Source organism: Aplidium turbinatum, chromosome 3 (genome assembly GCF_918807975.1).
Source record: "Aplidium turbinatum chromosome 3, kaAplTurb1.1, whole genome shotgun sequence".
In the NCBI taxonomy this organism is placed as follows: domain Eukaryota; kingdom Metazoa; phylum Chordata; class Ascidiacea; order Aplousobranchia; family Polyclinidae; genus Aplidium; species Aplidium turbinatum.
The window spans coordinates 13,597,624-13,616,465 of NC_137474.1; the positions used below are offsets into that span (position 1 = coordinate 13,597,624).

An 18,842-nucleotide genomic window follows, 5' to 3' on the forward strand; every position below is an offset into this window, starting at 1 on the left:
ATTTTAAAAGATAAAGCACCAGAATTGCTTTAACATGTCGAATTAGTAAAATCATGCTTACAGCTAACAGCTATGAAAAATTCATCAACACAAGCAATAAGAATGCAAAAAATCATTGATACTGATGAAACTAAAGGGAAAAAGGAAGTCGACGAACCTTTTCACACATCTTGTTAATGACATCCTCAACAGTTGAGACCAATTTTCTATACAGATTAACCAAAGCCAAACCATTTAATCGGTTTTCAGAGGTTGAATTTCTTAAATAAGTTTAAGTCTTCGAAGAGCAGAAAAAGATCTTTCATTGGTGCAAGTGGTAGGCTAACTGGAAGAGCAACCAGAATGCGGAGTAAAATATTAGTGTTTGGAAACGTTGACTGCGGGCAAAATGGCAATGCACTTACAGCACTTTTTGGCAAACTGGTTCGGGAAGAATTGAAAAGACATCGATACCACATATACGCAGTTCAGATATAATAGCAAGGGCTGTTTATACACGGCAGATCTGCTTTGTAAAATTTAAAGAGTGATTCAGTTTTCTCCATTTAGTTTTTCTCAAAAGGGGGGGTTGAAACCCCTAACCCTCCCCACCCTTTGGCTACGCCACTGACCACTATAATTAGTAATACTGAATGCAAAAGCACAAACACTGCTGCAGAATTAAAATAATCAATTTGTAACCTTTCACAAGGCTACCCAAATTTGAAGAGCATGTTTCCGCCTCTGCTTAATAAAGGCTAGTAGGAATTTTGTAACGTATTAAAAACATAACGGCAGAAAAATTCATGAAAATTTGAAACGTTTTTAGATATTTAAGATGTTTTGACAGGGCCGGATTTAGCAGTAGGCAGAGTAGGCAGTTGCCTAGGGCGGCAAATTATTGGGGGCGGCAAAATATACGAATATATTACATTGATAAATGATAATATTGTACGTGAATATAATAATTCACAACAGATATATAGGAATTAATAAATATGTTATCACATCACACACATTTATAAACAGTGCGGCAAGTCATGTATGGCAAGTCATCGCCCCTAGAGTACTTCACGTTTGGTTGGTTTTCAACAATATGTGCTGCTTAGCGCTTGTTTTATTTTTCTGTCTCGCTTAGTATGGAGGACTAGGGTTTGTCTGTGCAATTTTTATTAATCTTTGTTCGGTTTGTTTCACTGTTAGTAAATTTAAAGGAGCCTAGAAAAAATGTTTTTAGTCAATGTTAGGTTGATGGAAAAGTTGCAGGCTATTTTGTGTACTTGCCTTGATGCTTAAAGTATGTAAACCATGAATGATCTCACATTTTTGAGGATTAACTCATCTTTACTTGTTTCTACAGACTTTGAAGAAATTATTGATTTGTTTGCAAGAGAAAAAGCCCGCCGCAAGCGATTTTAAACAATTAGTTCATTATACAATGACATTCATTGATGTATTCAAATAAAAAGTGCAAATAACTTTTTTGTAAGGAATTGAAAATATAAATCGTAGCGCACCATCGAAAAAATTTTTTTGGGGGGCGGCACTTTTCGTATCTGCCTAGGGCAGCGCTTAAGCTAAATCCGGCCCTGTGTTTTGAACGTTGCCATTCTGTTTGCTTTTATTGTTCGTGTACTTTTGCATTATAAAAAAAACGTCCTGTCTGACAGTGCCGCCCCCCAGACGTGCCGCCCGGGGCGGTCCGCCCCCCCCGCCCCCCCCCTAGCTACGCCACTGATTAGCTGACATTTGCATTATTAGCTTCATAGCAGGCAGCGTAGTGCAAGAAAACGCAAGTAGCCCACATCATGAATGATCATCCTGAAACTCAGGTAAGGTTTGTTCCAGTTAAGTCAGATCTATTCTTCAGGGTAAACTATTAATACTACAAAAAGTGCTTATATTTGATTTAGATCTGACAGTATGAGTACTGAGTAGGCTATATATTTTTACTAAAGTAGTGGTATTTGAAGTTCAACAGTTGTCAGCTACATGGCATGTGATTGCACTGTGTTGATTTGCCAGCGCATACAATTATTATTATTGTTGTTGTAGTGGTTCACTTCTGTGGAAGATGGCATGAAGTTCATTGAAGAGTATGCAGAGAAAACTGCAACAAAACTTCTTGTTGCACAGAAACGAGCATATGGTGTGTATGTTGTTTGCTACATAACATCCTACAAAATTCATACTGAACTGTAGAGGTTTACCTTTGTTGACAGTAGAAATTTTGGGTGCAACCTAGTTCGTACCCTGAACAGTTCATACCCTGAAAAGATCGAGAGAAAAAATAAAAAAAAGCTGAAGCCACTGATCGCAGTGATCGCAAAGATCAAGAGAAAAATTGCCACAAAGCCGAAGTTGCTGATCGGAGTTTTCTTTTTTCCGCAAACATTTTAAAATTTCCGGTAATGATCCTTAGAGTTCGCTGATCGCAGTTTCAGCAAACATTTTAAAAGGGTTAGGGTTAGGAAAAGATCAAGAAGAAAAAATTAAAAATAGATGAAGTCGCTGATCGGAGTTTCCACAAACATTTTAAAAGGGTTATGGTTGATCGGAGTTTTCGCAAACATTTTAAAATTTCCGGTAAGGATTCTAAGAGTTTTTGTTTGTTTGCGGAAACTGCGATCAGCAACTTCGGCTTTGTGCTATTTTTTTTTTCGATTTTTTCAGTGTACGAACTAGGTTGCATCCAAAATTTTAAAGTTTATTTAGCCAGGCTATAATGTTATCATAACTTGTGTAAATGTTATCTTTTTACGGCAATTCGACGTATTGGTTTTGAAGTAACGTTTTTAGAAGTAGCCTACTCAATTTTTAAAAAAAGTGGTATCTTCACTTTCAAGTGGCATAAAAATGTAGGCTAATATGTGTCATTACAAATGTTCTTTGTGATTTTCAGAGCTCTGCAGAAGTTGAGGAAAGTGATGACACTGAAAGTCATGGACTGGTACAGGTTTGTAATATACTTGCTGCAATATACTAGGGCCCAACAAGACCTTCAACAGTTCACCAACCAATTCTCAACTATTTTACTGTTTCCAACTTCACACAATTGGTAGCCTATACGTTGAACTCTTCTATAATAGTAAATGGTAGTACAGAACTTGAAAATAACAAGTAAAAGGTAGCTCGAAGCTGCAGTTTTTTTTTTACTGACTCATCAGGAGCTGTCATCAGAATAAAACAAACCTAAATGTGGTGAAATAGTCTATTTATAGTAGAAGGAAAGAAGAAAAACTGGAGCTTCAAACTATCAGCTACCTTATACTCGCTAAATCCAGATTTGTTGCATGTGTGTAGTATTTGCATTTCTTCACTGTTAGGCTATGGCATAAATGCTTTGATTGCTTATAAAAAATAAATTATTTTTTGTTGTAGTGGTTGCCTTCAGTGGAAGATGCCATGAGATCCATTGAAGAGTACGAAGCAAAAGCAGGAACAAAACTTCTTGTTGTTCAGAAACAAGCATACGGTGCCATGTTAATGTTGATTTTTAATATCTTGCCATTGCAATTCATTAGTGTACTAAGTGTTGATATTCATACTACAATAATAAGCCTTTTCCTTGTTGACAAAGATTCTAAAAAGGTTTCTGCAAAGCACAGTGTTTTCACCAAAGTGGAGGTTAGGCATCACAAAAGAGGAAACGGTTTACTAACTGCAATAAAAAGAAAGCTATAAAGATTTGCAAATGTGTTCTGTTTCATCAACTTTTCATCTTGTTTCTCAAAGACACGCGATTTTCAGGTGTAAAAGCTCTTCCGTTGATGCAAAGTAGCCTAGCCTACTTCACTGACCTCTTTTGTATTTTTTCCATCTAGTGTGCCAAATCCATACGCCTATGTGGTGTTATTGATTGGACCAAGTGACATGTCCAGCAGTAACCAAAGGCAGGGTTTGGGTCATAACCAATCTATGTTTTGAGACAATTTATTTTTTAACATATTCACGTAGTAGGCTTGGTGGTTTTCAGTGTTACATACAGTATCGTATATTATTTTTGTAGGCTACTATCAGAAAATGAAAATGTAGTTGATTGCAACTCTTCTTAGATCCAGAGAATAGGCCTATGTTGTACACCATGTTAGTTTGATACAGGTTATTGTTTGTTTGACATTTGTTTGGGTGTTCGAGGTTAGACATCACAAAAGAGGGAACGGTTTACTGGGTGCAATAAAAAAAATGCTATAAAGATATGCCCAATGTGTTTATTTTGTATGCTGTTTTAACTGTTAAACATGTTGCTATGCAGAAGTGCCAAATAGTGTCATTTATTGGCGAGAGCACACACCGTACATCAAGTTGGAATATGTCCAATTCAAATGTCGACCAAAAGAAGCTGCTTCACAGCAAAGCACTCAGGTGAATGCCATAAAGTTTGAATCTCAACCTGCCATGGAATGCACATTGTATCTCACACCTAGAAATGTTTTGGCTATAATCAACTTATCCTATGAATTTCATGACAGGTCATAGTGACGGATCAGTGCAATGCCACAATTAAACTTTGGAAAATTGCTGAATTTCCAGAATATAAGGTAACTTATCACATATATATTGAGTTTCGGTTTTAGCATGATCACTTATCATAATGTTCGTAGTACCCTATTACTCTGTCCATGATTTTTCGTTTTAAGGTAATTGCAATTTTTTAAGTATTTCTATATCATACTCGGTTTTGACAATATGCCACATTTACCTCTGGTTTTGTTAAGGTGTCTACACCAACTTCCATGACCAAATGGGACATGAGCAAACAACTGCAAATAGTATTGAAAGGAAATACAGCAAGGCTAAGCACGACTGGATGCTGTGTTACTTTTCCCAATCTAAATGAACACAACCATCCATGTCAGGTGAATGTCCACAGTGAGGTTGAAAAGGAGCGTATCGGAGATTACTTTGTGTCATAACAAATGTTCTTTGTAACTTTTAGAACTCCGCAGAAGTTGACGGAGGCTACGATACTCCTGAACGTGATACGTTTGTTCGGGTTTGTATTTACAATGATGTATCGTGTACATAAAACTCAGTGATTTAATGTGATTGGTTTTGTATATGATTTTGTATTGTTCCTCACGTAGCTACTTTAATTGTGTATTATGTTGTGTCGGTGTGTCTACTGTAGGTTAGTATTGTCAATTCCTATTAAATATCTTTCAGCAGAACTTACCTTCATTTGATGAGGTTCAATCTTCAGTGCTGCAGTTTGAAACTTCCACATCCACCAAGTTCATCACATACAGCAAAACTACTTGTGGTAAAACTTGACATGACTGTGTAGTTTTTTAGTTTATTTTTGGCAGAAAGAAAGCAGTACAATTTACACCACTTTTTCCATATTTTATTACAACAAATTCTTTAAATGTTGTGTATGTACAATGTATTGATAGATTTTGCAAAGAGTCGTATTCATTGGGATCTTTCATCTGATACACCGTACATCAATTCCAGAAGTGTTGCATTGATGTGTCAGCATGGGAAAGACTACAACAAAGTGCGGAATGATAGAAAACGAGAGTTGGCTGTTTCTCGAGCAGTACGTTACTTTTCTGGATACTTGTGTTCAATAATTCACTTCAGATATGGCTTTGCATTAATTTAAGAGAATAAAGCACCATAGCATTATTTCCTTATTCCATATCATTTATTACTTTCCTGTCAAGCTTTACTGTGATTCCTTTATGTATTGTATGAGTTGTTCAACTTAGCTGTGAAAGTAATAACAATTCAGTGGAAAGTTCTTTAAATGTCGTATAAAGAAGTGAGAACTATAAGGTTCGTTGAAGTGAGAACACTTATGCGACTCATGTTTTCACAGCTATCAGATCACAACATTTCCCGTAGGAACCTGTGCCCGCAAGGTTCAAAGAAGTTCAATTGCTCAGCACGCATTCATGCTAAGGAAGTTACAAAGTTTCCTGAGTTTGCGGTAAGTGACATCATACAGTAGGCTTATCGCTAATGTTGGCGATGCTTATTCTTCACATTTTGTTAGGCCTATAACAATCATTGTTTCAATTAAATGTTTAAAGATTTCATTTTTACTTCAGATTTCTTCATTTCCTGTCTCTGCATCACGCCGTGACATTTGTGAACGTCTCAAACATGCGTTAGCCAGTGATGCTCAAAATGTCAAAAAAGAGGTTTACTGGAATATCAAATTTCCTAATCGCCATGACCACAGCGGCCATGTTGTCGGAGAGGTTGGTTCGCATAATTGCATAGCAATATTGGCTTTTCGGTTGCAGTGATGTCCTAACCGTGATGTAACAGGTACTTCGTGCGTTAACCATCAAACTGTGTTTGTTGCAGAATGCAGGGCCTCTTCAAAGAATCGATGGGAGGCTAATTGCAAAAATACAGGAAATGGTGGCGGACGGAATATGTAGCATCCCAGAACTTCAACGTGGTCTGAAGTCGTATGTTCAACATGTACTGTTCAAAGGTCTTGAAATGCCCCTTGAAACCAATCGGCGGTATAATCCCACCAAAAAGGATATCCAGAATCACTCCTTTGGTGCGTATACGAAGCAAAAGGTGTCCAAAATGGATCTGGAAAATTTACACGTTTTAGTTGAAGAGTGGAAGAAAACGTGCGGGCCTCATGACAATATATTGTTTCGACCCTACGTTGCAGGGGGTTCACAGTCGATTAGCACAAATTCTGATGGACTTCCTGTGATGCAATGCGCCCAGAGTTTGCTATTTGTTCACCAAATGGGTTGGCAAAGACGATTGTTGCATCGTTACGGCCAAGGCATTTGCCTCTTGGATGCAACTTACAAGACGTCCAAGTATTCCCTTCCCCTATTTTTTCTTTGCGTCAAAACGAATGTTGGTTACCAGGTTGTTGCTACGTTTATTATCCAAAATGAACAAGCTTCGGACATAGCAGAAGCACTTTCTGTCATAAAAGGGTGGTCGGAAGACTGGAGTCCTCCGTTTTTCATGACCGATAAATGTGAGGCGGAAATCAAGGCCATCGAAAGCGTTTTTTCAAGTTAGTGAATTGCATTCACATTTTCGTTACTTGTGTGCTGTCTTCATTGCTCATGCATTTGTATCGTCACTGCTAAGTTGATACTACACTGTACCACTCAATGCCCACAACATTCACGAATGTTTGAATCGTATCATTTCATCCCAAGACGTCACCGCAAGCTCCATTGTTCAAGATGGAGATACGTTTGTTGTGAAAAGCACTTCATCAGAAGTACGTTACAGAACAACCTTTGGCAGTTGCAACTGTGTGCCAAACTGCACATGCCAAGATTTCCAACTCAATTTTCTTCCTTGCAAACATATGTTTGCCATTATTCATAATGTGGCAAATGTTCGTTGGGAATCCTTTCCAACGTGGTACACCAAATCTGTGTTGATTGTGCTCGATCCCGACGTGGTTGGTAAGTTAGCGGTGCCTTGCCCATCATATTCTCCACAAAGTGTTGTGCAACCGTCTTTCGATTTTGCCACCAATGTTGAATCCATAAACCACGACGCCCCTGGACCGAGCAATGCATCACCTACCACACCTATGACATCTATGAGGGATGTTCATGCATCTGTAGATCGATTGTGTAATGTTCTGTATCGTGTTAACGATCACACATTGATAAATGATACAGTCACTCGGATAGATGCAATGACAGCTGATGTTCTATCAATCTGCCAAGACGCTGGATTAACAATCGCAAGGGAGGATACTCGGCCTAAATCTCTGAAGGCAAAACGAAAGCGCGGATCGGATAGAAAAGTTGCGTGTGATCCACTGCCACAAAAACGTGCGAAACCAAACCCCTACACTCACCGTTATGGAGAGCATGCGGATGCAATGAGGGCTGCTTATGGTGCAACAACTCTGGACGCAATGAGGAAAGCAACTACATAGAATTGACTTGTTTGCAATCAAACCAGGCGACAATGAGCGATTGGCAAACGCGATACCCCCCAATTCAGGGATAATATGCGTGTCTGTGACCGCAGGGGACCTGGAGCCGAGTTGTTTTGCACGTTGATAACACCGTGCAGTTGCAAGCACAGTTCTGTGATCTTCACACCAAGGTTTTTTTCAGTTGCTAACACGGTCACAAATCGCAGCACATATGCGTGCTTAACTTAACGTGCTAGTGTTAAATAACAGCCTAATGGAAAGTGTTGTGGACTGAATTTGTTAGTTCAAATATATTGATTTCGATGACCAAAGCCTCAAATGAATTCACAAATGTCGCAATTGTTAACGACGACATATAATTGAGGATGTTAATGCACACACAAACTAGGGAAAGTATTGCTTGGAGAGTTAATTCCTGGGACAAAAATTGAAAACTGTAGGCTATGTTGAGCAGAAGCTGGTTTAGTGTGTTAAGGTGGTAAAAACTGTTAGCATGCGTCTACTTACATCCAACAAATAACGAAACTCTAAACTTCTCAGTTTGGTCGGGAAAAAAAGGGTTGCGAGGACAAATGGCAGGTCTCATCTAGGCAAGGGGAGGAGAGACACATGGATGATGATCTGGCCTAACAATAGTGGAAGTGCCATAGTGCATTGGCTATTTACAAAAAGTTAATACCGCACATGCTAAACAAAAATTATATATTTTGGGTACCGCAGCGGCAGAAAAAGTTGAGAAAAGATTTAGACAAAGGCAGTTGGAGCTAATTGAGCTAAACTTTTAAATGTGGCAGAGTGCAGACTTACACATTTCAGCTAGAAGTATGTTTGATTAAAGTAATTTCACAAAGTTATTGGGATTTATAGTACCGAAGATGAAGAGCAGTTTTTTTGTCGTATCCAGGCTCATGCCAGGTGGTTGAAGATTTAGATCAGAGGTGACGAACCTGCGGCCCGTCAAAGAGTTTTGTGAGGCCCGCAAAACTCTTTAACAATCGCTCATGCATTAAAGACATCTCAAAGCTGTTTTATGCATTCACTGGTACACCTTTCCTTTGCTATTTTCTTGCCCTAAACACTAACTTTCAAGGTATACAGTTAGAAAAAGGAAAGCTATAAGGCAAAGTTGTTAAAACACTATTCACCAACTTCACCTTGTATTTTTGGTCGATTCCAATATGTGACGTCATAGAATTTTGACAAGCGCTAAGTTGTGTGGCCCGATAACCATGTGTAATTGACAAAGTGGCCCGCGACCGCAAAAAGGTTCGTCACCCCTGATTTAGATTAAGTGAACGGGAAGACTTATACGACCATATGCTCGTTTCTGTGCAACAAGAAGTTTTGTTGCTGTTTCTCTGCATAGTCTTAAGTGGACTTCATGCCATCTTTCACAGAAGTGAACCACTACAACAACAATAATAATAATTGTATGCGCTGGCAAGTAAATACAGTGCGATGATCATTCATGATTTTGACGTTCTTACGTCACAGACAACGTAGCTTCTGATTGGCTCGAGGTTTTCTCGACAGTTAATGAAATTTTGCCGTTAAAGTGCTTACCTAGCTGCATGGAGTGCAGCAGTGTTGCCGTTTGGTACTCTAACTAGACTACCAAAAAGTTAAAAATTTGGTACTATTATGGTTGCATTAGTACCCTAAAAAATGATTTGGTACTCTGCAAAAATTTGGTACTATTTGGTACCATTTGTAATTTTTAGTTTTTATTATGCGTATTGTACTTTTTTTGCCAGATGAGGGTTTTAAAGGAAAGAATGGGTGCTGATTGGTAATTTGACAGCGAACTTTGCGGGAAGCACGGATTTGCTGAAGAGAAGGTAGTGTGTGGCCTACATGTTAATACTGAAGTTGGTAAGAGTAGCAGGTTTTTGCTGTGGAGAAGGTGAAAGGGGTACCTATTGACGTGTTGGTAGCCTGTTGAAGTAGGTGACTGGATTGGCTGTGACGGTTGAAGGTTTCCGCTGAAGAAGAGCTTTGCAGCAGATTAATAGAATGAACTGCAGGTGAAGTTAGATTCAGCTGAATGAAAGAAAGCCAGCTGAAAGAACTGAACTTCAAAGTAGCCTAATTTTCTTTGTTCAATCAATCGATCAGTTTATTTATTTATCACATTTTTGTCACATCACACATTTGTTCTGATTATTAATCTATGATTTTAAATAAACTGTACGGTATGCCTACATGTTTAAAACTTGGGCCATGGCAGTTGCAAACTTTAAAACCGACTGTTTTGAACCGATAACATCGATACTTGAGTATCGGTACACCACTAATTTGTAGACCTATTGCGCCAGGGTCTGCTACTATTCGGTGAGTCCGATTCGGTGAGTCTGCTTCGGTGAGTCTGATTCGGTGAGTTTCTAACCTCTAACCCCTAACACTAACCCCTAACCCTAAATCAGCAATGATAATTAGGCTACGGTACCCGATAATTTAAAAAAAAATTGAAAAAATCCCCCGTTAAGGGATCAGACTCACCGAATCGGACTCACCGAATCAGACTCACCGAATCGGACTCACCGAAACGGGCCATTCCGATTGCGCCAGTATCTAAATAAATAGTGTGGCCATTGGCCAACTAGCTTAAAACAGAAATAATTTTAACGTAGTTGCAGTAATAGCCTTTTTCAGAAAACATTGGCTAGGTCTGCTATATTAACAATTAATAGTCTAATTGTATTAAACTGCTTATTTCTGTGCACCAATGGGTGACTCTGCGACCATTGCAGTGTTACTTCTAATTTGATTTGCTGTATGGTAGGCTATATGGCAAAAGTAAAAGCAACCAAATGCTATCATAAAAATAGTAAGCATTTGAAACATGGGAAGTTGAATTCACTTGGTCGTGCAGCCCACCTGAATCTAGCCTGGTAAATAACAAAGATAAAAAGATTTCAGCTACCGGTACTGTAAAGTTTGTAACTTTCTTGTTAATCCACATCGATCTAACTTGGTTCGACCAATTCGACACGATAAAAGCAAATTGCACAAAAAAAAGATCATAATTTGATCATGATCATAATGTTGTTCTACGCTAATAAAGTTGATAAAAGTTTTGCTATTTTTAAAGGTGAAAAAAAAAATTGGTACTCTGTTTATCAATTTGGTACCCATTTAGAAAAAAATTGGTACTCATTCATTTAGTGTGGTTGGCAACACTGGAGTGCAGTCGGAGTTTGATTTTGTCGAATTTTCAGAAAATGTAGTGTATTCGGAGTTTCATTTTTCACAATAGTTTCGGAGTGGAGTGGGTTTGGAGCAACTGTTGACTGTGTTTTAGTTAAATCAAATAATTCGCGTATTATATAGTTCTGTTTGTAGAAGAAAAAAATGGAAACTGTCCCCATAATTTTCAACTTTATTTCGTTCTGTATGTCTAAATTGCTTATGAAAGCATTTATTGTGTATAAATTAAGTAGGATCAATTTGTTTGAAGCAATTTAGCAGCCATCTCCGCACTCATGTAGCCTACACTGACCAAAGCCAACACTAAAAAAAAAAAAGAAGGCGAACATCATCAAGTAGGAATTCAGCTTCTAGATTGCGGAAGTAGAACAGATTAATTTATTTATCGGAAGATGAAGAAGTAGAAACAAATTATATTAAAGCCCTGCAGTAGACAATAATATTGATAGGCTACTTTATATTTATAATTATCGGTTATCTATCTAATGTAGGTGAACTACCGGTAATTCACTTTCTTATCTATCTTTGTGGTTAAGTAACATGACATGCATTCTGGTGTGAAGTAAGCTGAGCTATCACAAGATGCATAAGGTAATAATCTACTTTTATAACGTTTCATCAATCAGACTCGACTGACTTCTTTGCTTTGGGGGGCTAGGTTATGTACCGTAGTGACTATCTGTCTAGCATGGCGAAACACAAGACTATGTTGTTGTAAACCAGGGGTGATCAAAGTCCGAACCGCGAGATGTTTTTGTATGGCCTGCCCCTGTTGCACAATGTGTTATTTTGGCTCGCAGACACACAGAAATCATAGTTAATCAAACTTGGATTTTTTTTTTAAATTGATCAGTAGGCTATGTTCTCATCAGCAAATCCCACCAAGAAAAGTTACAATTATTGTTGCGTCATAAATACAAACTCAACTGTTATTGCCTGAAAGTGTTGCAATGAGTGATACAGTCGAGTTCATTCATTTTCTTGCCAGCAAATTCACTGATCGCTGCTAACTGAGCTTCTCTACAAAGACGACAGCAACATCTTTTATCAGTAGCTGGATAAAATAAATTTCCAGAAATGCAATAGTTTGTACAAAAATATATTGAGCTTGTTTGGTTCAACTTATTTGTGTGAGCAGACGTTTTTGTTTATGAACTTAAACAAGAATCGCTTGATATCAAAGCTGAGTGACTTTCATCTACGTGATATTTTATGCTTGTGATAGCTGTGTTATGAAAATGACATTAAATAATACAATATTGTTATATGTACATATTTCTTTACACAAAACAAGATTGCTGGAAACCGTTGGCCCGCGACAACTTCCACATTGTCAAATTTGACCCACCTGGGACAAAGTTTGGACACCCCTGCTGTAAACCAACCAACTTTGCATATTTGGTTGGTTTACAGCAACATGGTCCTGTGTTTCGCCATTGTAGACAGGTAATCACTATCTGACTAGCTCCCTGAAGAAGTCAGTCATGTGGGATTGACAAAACGTTGGAATAAAAGCAGATTATCACCTTATCCATCTTGTGATAGTTCAGCTTAGTTTGCACCAGAAGAACATATATAACATGTTATTTAACTAAGTGCCTGGTGATAGTGAACAGCCTCATTCTATTTTTAGTATCTTCATTTGTGTTGAAAAGTTCTATTGAATAGACAATCAACATTTTAAAAAGAAATAAAAGTCTTGAGTTCGGTATCTTGGATTGTTTGCACCAAAGCATTTTAAAAGAAACATGGCAGATGAAAATTGGGCTCAAGAAGCGACTAAGCAAGAAAGTGTCATGAAGAAAATAGCATCTATTCATTTGCAATCAGAAGTTGGAAAAAGCAATTCACTAATACTGCATGGTCCTCAAAATATACATAAGACATTGGTACATGCTGATGAAAACTTTGAGAAACCCTTGAGACAAGAAGAAACTTCTCTGCTTAAGAAGATACTAAGGGACAAACTTGTACAAAATAATCAAGAGTTGCAAGTACAACAGAGAGATCCAACATCACCACTTTTTTCTGTAAAGTCATTTGAGGAACTTCGTCTTCAAAAGGAATTATTGAAGGGCATTTACAACATGGGATTCAACCGACCGTCGAAAATCCAAGAAACAGCCTTGCCACTTTTATTGGCTAACCCTCCACAAAATATGATTGCGCAATCACAGTCTGGAACTGGAAAAACGGCTGCTTTTGTGTTGACAATGTTAAGCAGAATTGACATGAGTGAAACTTACCCTCAATGTCTTTGCCTATCTCCAACTTATGAACTGGCATTGCAGACTGGAAAAGTTGTAGAATGTATGGGAAAGTTTCTGCCAAATCTCCAAGTGGGTTACGCTGTCCGAGGAAATAGAGGTGCCGTGTATTGTAAACCAAACTGTAAATAAAAAACAAATTTTTCATTTGGTTGTGATAACAGTTCTTGTTCTGAATTTTTAAAACCAAAAGCAGTTTGATTTAATACATAGCCTAACATTTTCATTTAAAAGCATTCAGAAAAACGTAATTATGATATTTTGAAAGGCTATTCATTTTTGATGTACCAGTACTCCAGTAGGTTAAGTTTTGAAGTTCAAAAGTTGAAGCTTAATTAAAGCCAAATTTTGCTGTGGTTGTAAAGGTTTACTTCAATCATTAGTGTCAATCATTCCTTTCAGTTTACAAATTATATATCTCATTACCATGATTCTTAATTTATCTTTTGTTGATTTCCAATTCTAGATTTTACTATTGTCTTATTTTGTCGTATATATCTCTTGCAACTAGTAATTGCGGTTTCTTTCAGTTGAAAGACGTATACAAATATCAGCTCAAATTATAATTGGTACTCCTGGAACTACTCTTGACTGGACACGAAAACAAGTAACATGTTTTTTAATGTTATAGGCATTAATAATGTCATAGACATTGATAAAACTTTTTTTATAACTTAATTTCACCGAAGCAAATTATAAATGTATTAAATGGTGATTTTTATGATAGTTTTCTTCATCTTGAAGAGTAATAAAGATAGACAATGTAACCCACACACTAGCTGCACTTCAACAAGAGCTCAGTATAGTTGGAGAAAACGCTGCTATCTTGGAACGGTAGAAGGATTGATCTTTTGCCCCAGAGTCACAAATGATAATTATGTTGAAATTTTGTGAAGAACAGTATATTGTTATTGGTTTGCCATGTTTGTTTTTTTTTTTATAGATTTTATACCACTGCAATTGATCAACCAAGGCTTGTTACTATGGAGTTCTTGCATTTGAATGGTTAATAATGAAATTATCTGAATTGTACTGTATATAGGGATGGGCAATTCAGAATAATTCACTATTCTAGAATTATTCCGGAATACTAAACCGAATCCAGAATCGAATCCAGAATCCTATTAACTTCCAGGCTCCAGCAACACAAAAAGTAAAAAATTTCAGACACAAAACCTACACAATCAAAGTAAATGTTTGTTGCAATGCAACACATTAAGGCATTCTAAATGACTTCCAGCCAAATGGGAGCAGTGTTGCCAGATGATGGAAGCCGCTTGGCAACAAAAAGTAACTAAAATTTCACCAGATATTTAAAACACCCTAAACAAGCCCGTAGCCAGCCGAGGGCCAGGGGGGCATCGCCCCCCGCCCGGAAAAAATTCCGCCCCCCCCCCCCTGGCAAAATCCCAACATTCTCGAGCAACAGCTATAGCAACATTATCGAGCAACAGCAATTATAATGATTTTGCCCAAAAAAAATTGTCGGCCCCCCCTAAAAAAAATTCCCCCCCCCCCCTTGCTCTGCGGTCTGGCTACGGCCCTGACCCTAAATAAAGCAATTTCGCTTAAATACAAATAGTTTTTAAGACTTAAGACACTGCCACCATCCATATGCAGACCTCTTGCAAAACGTTTTCTATACGAGCAGGGATTATTTGCTAAAAAGTTTAAAAAAATTGAAAAAACTTTCTTGAAAAAAATTGAGTAGGAAAAATTTCACCACAAGGTTATCTGGTTCCAAGGTCAAAAAGCTTGGCAAGAAAGACCTCTAAATTTCACCAGAATTTTTTAATTTGATATTCTATTTCCCCATCTGGCAACGCCGAACGGGAGCGCAGCTTAGTTTCCGTCAAGCCGCAGTCGAAAAGAATCGCTCGAAAGATGCTGAGGTGTTTCAGAGCCAAATCTTTTAGCAAGGGGCATCTGCTCAATGTTGTTACGCCCACCAGTCAAACTATCGCAGAGTCGCATACGCACGTGGATTGAAAAAAAGCATTGCACGATTGTGCATATTGTGTACAAAGCGTGAAGAAAATTTCGCGCTTAGTTTCTTTGGTTGCTCGTGCGAGCGAGTGACGTAGAGTTGCATGAGCGCGCACAACGCGTGCACAATGTTTTTGAAAGTGCGGAACTGCGGATGGTGTCAGTGCGAAGAAAAAAGGGAGTAAACCACACTTTTTTTCAGTTCACTGTCTCCAGCTCGCACAAGACTTATGTTTAAAACCGAATCTTATTACCCGGTTTTATTGCCGTTTTGGATTCGGATAGTTTAGGATCCGAATCCTTCTGGATTCGGTATTCTGAATTGCCCATCCCTAACTGTATATTATATATACTTAAAGTTACGATGCTGCCAATTAAAAGGGCTATTTGTTGTCAGCCTTTGGAAACAAATTTTCACTTTTCACACGCCATGAGATTGAGATTAAAACCCACCGCTTTCATTGGTCACTTTACCTCTCAGGCGTTTGATTTGTCAAAGATCAAAGTGTTTGTCCTTGACGAAGCAGATGTAATGATTGACACACAAGGGTTCAAAGATCAGTCGATTCGCATACAACGTCAGTTACCGAACACATGCCAATTTCTATTATTTAGTGCTACATATGATGCTCATGTGATGAAATTTGCTCAAGATATTGTCAAGCAACCTAATATCATTCGAGTGAGTAGTTTTCAAAACGTTTGTTTTATCCTAAAAATGCTGCTTTTTACCTGTTGGGTTGATAGGTCAAAGTGGGCCAAATAACACTTTTCTGTTTTGGAAAGAGTGAGATAAAGCAGATTTGCTGTAAAGCTAGATGGTGATCCTGTACGGGTAATCGGGTATAAATGCGTTGTTACCATAACTATTAATCATTGGCATAGTTACATGTTGTACTACGACTGAGTAGAATAAATCTCAACAATGATTTTATTTCAGCTAAGGAGAGAAGAAGAGACTTTAGACACTATCAAGCAGTACTTTGTAAGATGTCATAGCATGAATAAAAAGTACGAATCTCTCACCAATCTTTATGGCGTGCTGTCTGTTGGTCAAGCAGTCATTTTTTGCCACACCAGAAAAACCGCCTCTTGGCTCGCCAAAAAAATGTGCGACGATCGTTTTGTGGTTGCTCTTCTGAGTGGAGAGTTGGATGTGATCCAACGAGCTACCATTTTACGAAGGTAGAATTCACTTTAAAACTCTGTACTTTGCGATATACTGTACCAATCAATCTATGGTGATTGGTGAATTTCAATCCTTTTAGTGTTTAGGTACATTGCCAAAACATCTGACAACAAAATCGTTTCAAAATATGCTCGGTTTTTCTTTCTTTGAATGTGCTCAACCGTGAATTACGACATCCAGATCGATCCTAAGTAATAATATTAGTTAAATCAATAAATAACAATAATGTTAAACAATTATTTTATTAATAAAATAACGATGTTATTAAATTAATTTTAAGTACTGTATTTAATGGTATGTTAATTACCAAAATTAATGTTGTTTTTGTGTCAGATTTAAAGAGGCAAAAGAGAGAGTACTTGTCACGACTAACGTCTGTTCGCGTGGCATTGACGTTGAGCAAGTGACCCTTGTCGTGAACTTTGACCTCCCGGTGAACATGACCGGAAAAGCGGATTGCGAAACGTACTTGCACCGGATTGGTCGAACTGGACGTTTTGGAAAATCTGGAGTCGCTATAAATTTTGTTTCCACCGAAAACGACATGAGAGTTCTTGAGGAAGTCGAGGAGCATTTCGGTATTCGAGTAAGTCAGCTTGACACTGATGATTATGTCGACATGGAGAAGAAACTAGGAGATGATTAACATAACAATTGATTGATTGATAGGTTATGTGCCAAAAAACCTGCTGATTTCTTTTAAATTTCTCATTCATTTTCCACATGTTGCTTTCAGAAAGAACCTGTTTTCTTGAAATACCTGTTTACGTTACCACGATTTTTGTTTAATTTCATAAAGCCACATATTGCCTCTCAAGTCTATACAAGGAAGTAAACGAATGGCCTATTGTTCGTAATGTAAAAGTGTAATTATCCGGAAAAGTAGCTGTTTATGACGCCTTTTGTCGTCTCACTGTGCTTTATTTACCATCCAGCAAGCAGACTGTGCCATTTGACCACTGTGCGTTAGAAATTCTTGCCCATACGAGCCCTCGTATGCAAGCGGTGTTATACTATTTATTTTTTGGGGACTTTCGTTTGATTTTTTCATTTGTTGTAATTTTTGTGCTGTAATCGCATTATAGCTTACACTGTGTGTAGCAGCAAGGATACATTGGAGTTATTCTAAAATAAGTCTCGCGGTGTGTATGAATGCGTATCATGTTGATGTCTTTACCTACCCTACCTAATATTGCTCGACTTGGAGTGCTTCACGATTTTTGAAATCAAAAATGCTTGGGGCCTGATCAGATCGGATTTCGGTCACATACACATGCAGTGTGTCACATCACGCATTTTTGATTTCAAAAATCATGAAAAAACAAAACACCCTATTGCCCGTACAATACATTCCACGACCCACGTTTTATCAACTGCAGTTGTCATGATTCTTTATGATGGACATTGCTAACTTGCTCTACATGAGTTTTGCGTAAATTGTAAACGACAGTGAATAACTAAAAGCCTAATCATCTGACTGTGCCAATGAGCGTTGCTGCTCTAAGATTCCAATCACTACTTAATTGATTTATTTTTTTTTGTCATCTGTGTTTGTCTTATAACTTACTTCAGTGCTAAAAATCGCTGGTATTTACGTTTCTGTTTTTATCTTGCCCATGGAAGAACTGGATTAGCCTTGTGTTACAGAGTTTTTGATTTGTTGATATTTGCGTTTCGGTTACACTTCGGTTGACAGAAAATTGTTGAAATGAATCCAAACTAACACTGATTAGCTTTATATTTAGGGCGTAGTTAAATGATGGATCAACGTCTTATCTTTACAACGACATCCACAAGTCGGGCTTTCCCTGTGCTCAGACTAAAATGTGTATCTTTCATGCACGTGATGAACATTGAACATTCCTATTTACGCCTATCTGGATTTTCCGGTGTCAGATTTCCTATTTTTACCGAAGTTCTTCTTTCAATTAATGATAAATCACTGCTTTTGCTGCCCCTGTGCGACAATGTAACCTGACCTTCGTTCGTTTCAAATATATCCAATTTTTTTAGGTGGCTGCTTATTGTGTTAATGCGAACCCCATCATAGAATCTGTTTAGCCTAAGCCTACTCGTTTACGTCAAGACAACAGTTTTAGACTGAATTAAAATTGTAGAAACTTCTGAATGAGAAAGCCTTTTCGGATGCTATTTCCCCGCTTGTAGTTTCACATAGTTGTGGTGACTTGGAACCCCTGACGTAGGCTACTCCGACCGCGGAATTTGACAGAAGTTTCCACTGGCGCTTAAATCTGTAAATTATTCCACTACGGTAGGCGTCGTTGAATAAAGAACTGTTTTTGGAGTGCGCTGCTCA

At 37.9% G+C, this 18,842-nt stretch overlaps 2 protein-coding genes across 4 annotated transcripts; both read left to right on the top strand.

Annotated features, from left to right (window-relative positions):
* The first annotated feature begins 3,933 nt into the window (after positions 1–3,933).
* LOC145765945 (uncharacterized) lies at positions 3,934–8,176 on the top strand. The gene is made up of 9 exons (XM_082577605.1): positions 3,934–4,344; positions 4,452–4,520; positions 4,698–4,838; positions 4,919–4,975; positions 5,149–5,242; positions 5,376–5,521; positions 5,804–5,914; positions 6,036–6,188; positions 6,298–8,176. The coding sequence occupies exons 3-9, from the start codon at positions 4,716–4,718 to the stop codon at positions 6,988–6,990; spliced, it is 1,377 nt and encodes a 458-aa protein (XP_082433731.1). The 5' UTR covers positions 3,934–4,344; positions 4,452–4,520; positions 4,698–4,715; the 3' UTR covers positions 6,991–8,176.
* A 4,544-nt stretch (positions 8,177–12,720) lies between these two features.
* Positions 12,721–18,543, top strand: LOC145767609 (ATP-dependent RNA helicase DDX19A-like). 3 transcript variants are annotated; one of them, XM_082579461.1, is made up of 6 exons: positions 12,721–13,450; positions 13,881–13,957; positions 15,818–16,018; positions 16,277–16,521; positions 16,859–17,111; positions 18,271–18,543. In XM_082579461.1, the coding sequence occupies exons 1-6, from the start codon at positions 12,832–12,834 to the stop codon at positions 18,283–18,285; spliced, it is 1,410 nt and encodes a 469-aa protein (XP_082435587.1). In that variant the 5' UTR covers positions 12,721–12,831; the 3' UTR covers positions 18,286–18,543. The 3 variants fall into 3 exon arrangements, with proteins under 3 accessions (XP_082435587.1, XP_082435586.1, XP_082435588.1); XM_082579460.1 differs by having other exon boundaries at positions 16,859–18,543; XM_082579462.1 differs by lacking the exons at positions 16,859–17,111; positions 18,271–18,543 and adding an exon at positions 16,612–16,716.
* Positions 18,544–18,842: the final 299 nt, after the last annotated feature.